The sequence below is a fragment of the Myotis davidii genome, unplaced genomic scaffold (assembly GCF_000327345.1).
Source record: "Myotis davidii unplaced genomic scaffold, ASM32734v1 scaffold327, whole genome shotgun sequence".
Lineage (NCBI taxonomy): Eukaryota > Metazoa > Chordata > Mammalia > Chiroptera > Vespertilionidae > Myotis > Myotis davidii.
The window spans coordinates 43,511-44,935 of record NW_006298628.1 but is presented as its reverse complement, the minus strand read 5'-3'; the positions used below and the strand labels follow the sequence as shown (position 1 = coordinate 44,935).

General features: G+C 46.0%; 1 protein-coding gene across 2 annotated transcripts in view; it reads left to right on the top strand.

The window, feature by feature from the left end:
* Positions 1-1,067, top strand: part of UNC45B (unc-45 myosin chaperone B) — a 25,290-nt gene extending 24,223 nt beyond the window's left edge. For both annotated transcript variants that reach the window (XM_015570816.1, XM_006774195.2), the window contains exon 20: positions 345-1,067. In XM_015570816.1, the coding sequence (XP_015426302.1) occupies positions 345-605 (261 nt within the window). In that variant the 3' untranslated portion in view covers positions 606-1,067. The remainder of the gene's footprint in view (positions 1-344) is intronic.
* Positions 1,068-1,425: the final 358 nt, after the last annotated feature.

The following is a 1,425-nucleotide window of genomic DNA, read 5'->3' as shown; positions in this document are numbered from 1 at the left end:
TCTTTCCCGATGTGTGACCATAGATGGCTAAGTTACTTTCCCTCCCTGGACCTCAGTCCCTCCACTTCTAAAATGAAAGGAATTGGATTTTTTCAAATTCCTTCTAGTTCTCCAATTCCTGCTCGGGTTCTGGTAAGATGGGTACCACGCAGTTGCTCCCAAGGGGCCCAAGTACGCATATTCTGAGTCCCATACACACATAACCAGAGTCCCCGCTCACTTGCCCTTTCAGAGCCCAGAATCTGGGCCTGGCCAGTGCCTTCTATTTATCTTGTCCAAAATCTCCTCTCTCTGTCCACCCACTGATTCCTCCAATCCTTCCTTATCCATCTTCCCCGCTCCAGACAACTCAGTGGTTGGAGATCTTACAACGGCTTTGCCTGCATGACCAGCTGTCTGTCCAACACCGGGGCCTGGTCATTGCCTATAACCTGCTGCAGGCTGATGCTGAGCTGGCCAAGAAGCTGGTGGAGAGTGAGCTGCTGGAGATCCTGACTGTGGTGGGCAAACAGGAACCGGATGAGAAGAGGGCAGCGGTGATTCAGACAGCCCGGGAATGTCTCATCAAGTGCATGGATTATGGCTTCATCAAGCCAGTGTCTTAGCCAGGAGCCCACCAGAGTGCTGGGGCTGATCCTATATTGTGCAGAGTCCTGAGCAGGGAACTCTTGGAATGTCAGTTCACCTAGGGATCATGGTAGTGACAATGAAGTCTCCATTTAAAAAAATACTTGGTTGTTCCCTGAGTTGTAAATCTTCTCCTTCGCCCAAAGTGTGTCTGTTCCATTGGCTCTCTTGCTCCCTGTCTCTGTCATGTTATAGAAATTCCTAGAATAATTTTTATCTGTAATTTGGAAGACAGGTTGGATAATTCTTTCTGTACCCATTCCAAAGGCCAGGATAATGGGCTGAAGTTCTTTATGTTTTGAAAAAGGAGTTGTGTGGTAAGGTAGGGCCTTATAGGTGTGTGAATATAAAGGTTAGTGCTATTGTACCTGGATGTTGATCTGTGCTGCTTTTCATCCTCTCTCTCCCATACTGTTTGAATAAAGCTGCCTAGGATTGTATGTTTTAGCTGCAGTGCCCTGTCCCAGCCTCATCTCCCATCCCATCGCTCAGCTATGATGGAAATATGGTTCAGATTCAACAGTGTGACACAATTTTTGCAATTTGTTAGGGTAAATCTTCCAAGCAAGATGAACATGATGAATTTGAATGAGATCAACTCCAAGTACTTTAAGAAAAACAATTTCACTAACTCATACAGCTTGTCTATGCAGGGAAAGGTCTGGTGTTGTTAGATCCAGGGTTCAAATATTGTCACCAATATTATTTTCTAGCCGGGTGTCTTACCTCTTTCATCCTCCCTCCCGATATCTTGGCTTTGATTTCCTCTGGGTTGACCTTATTTTCTGGTAGCCTCTC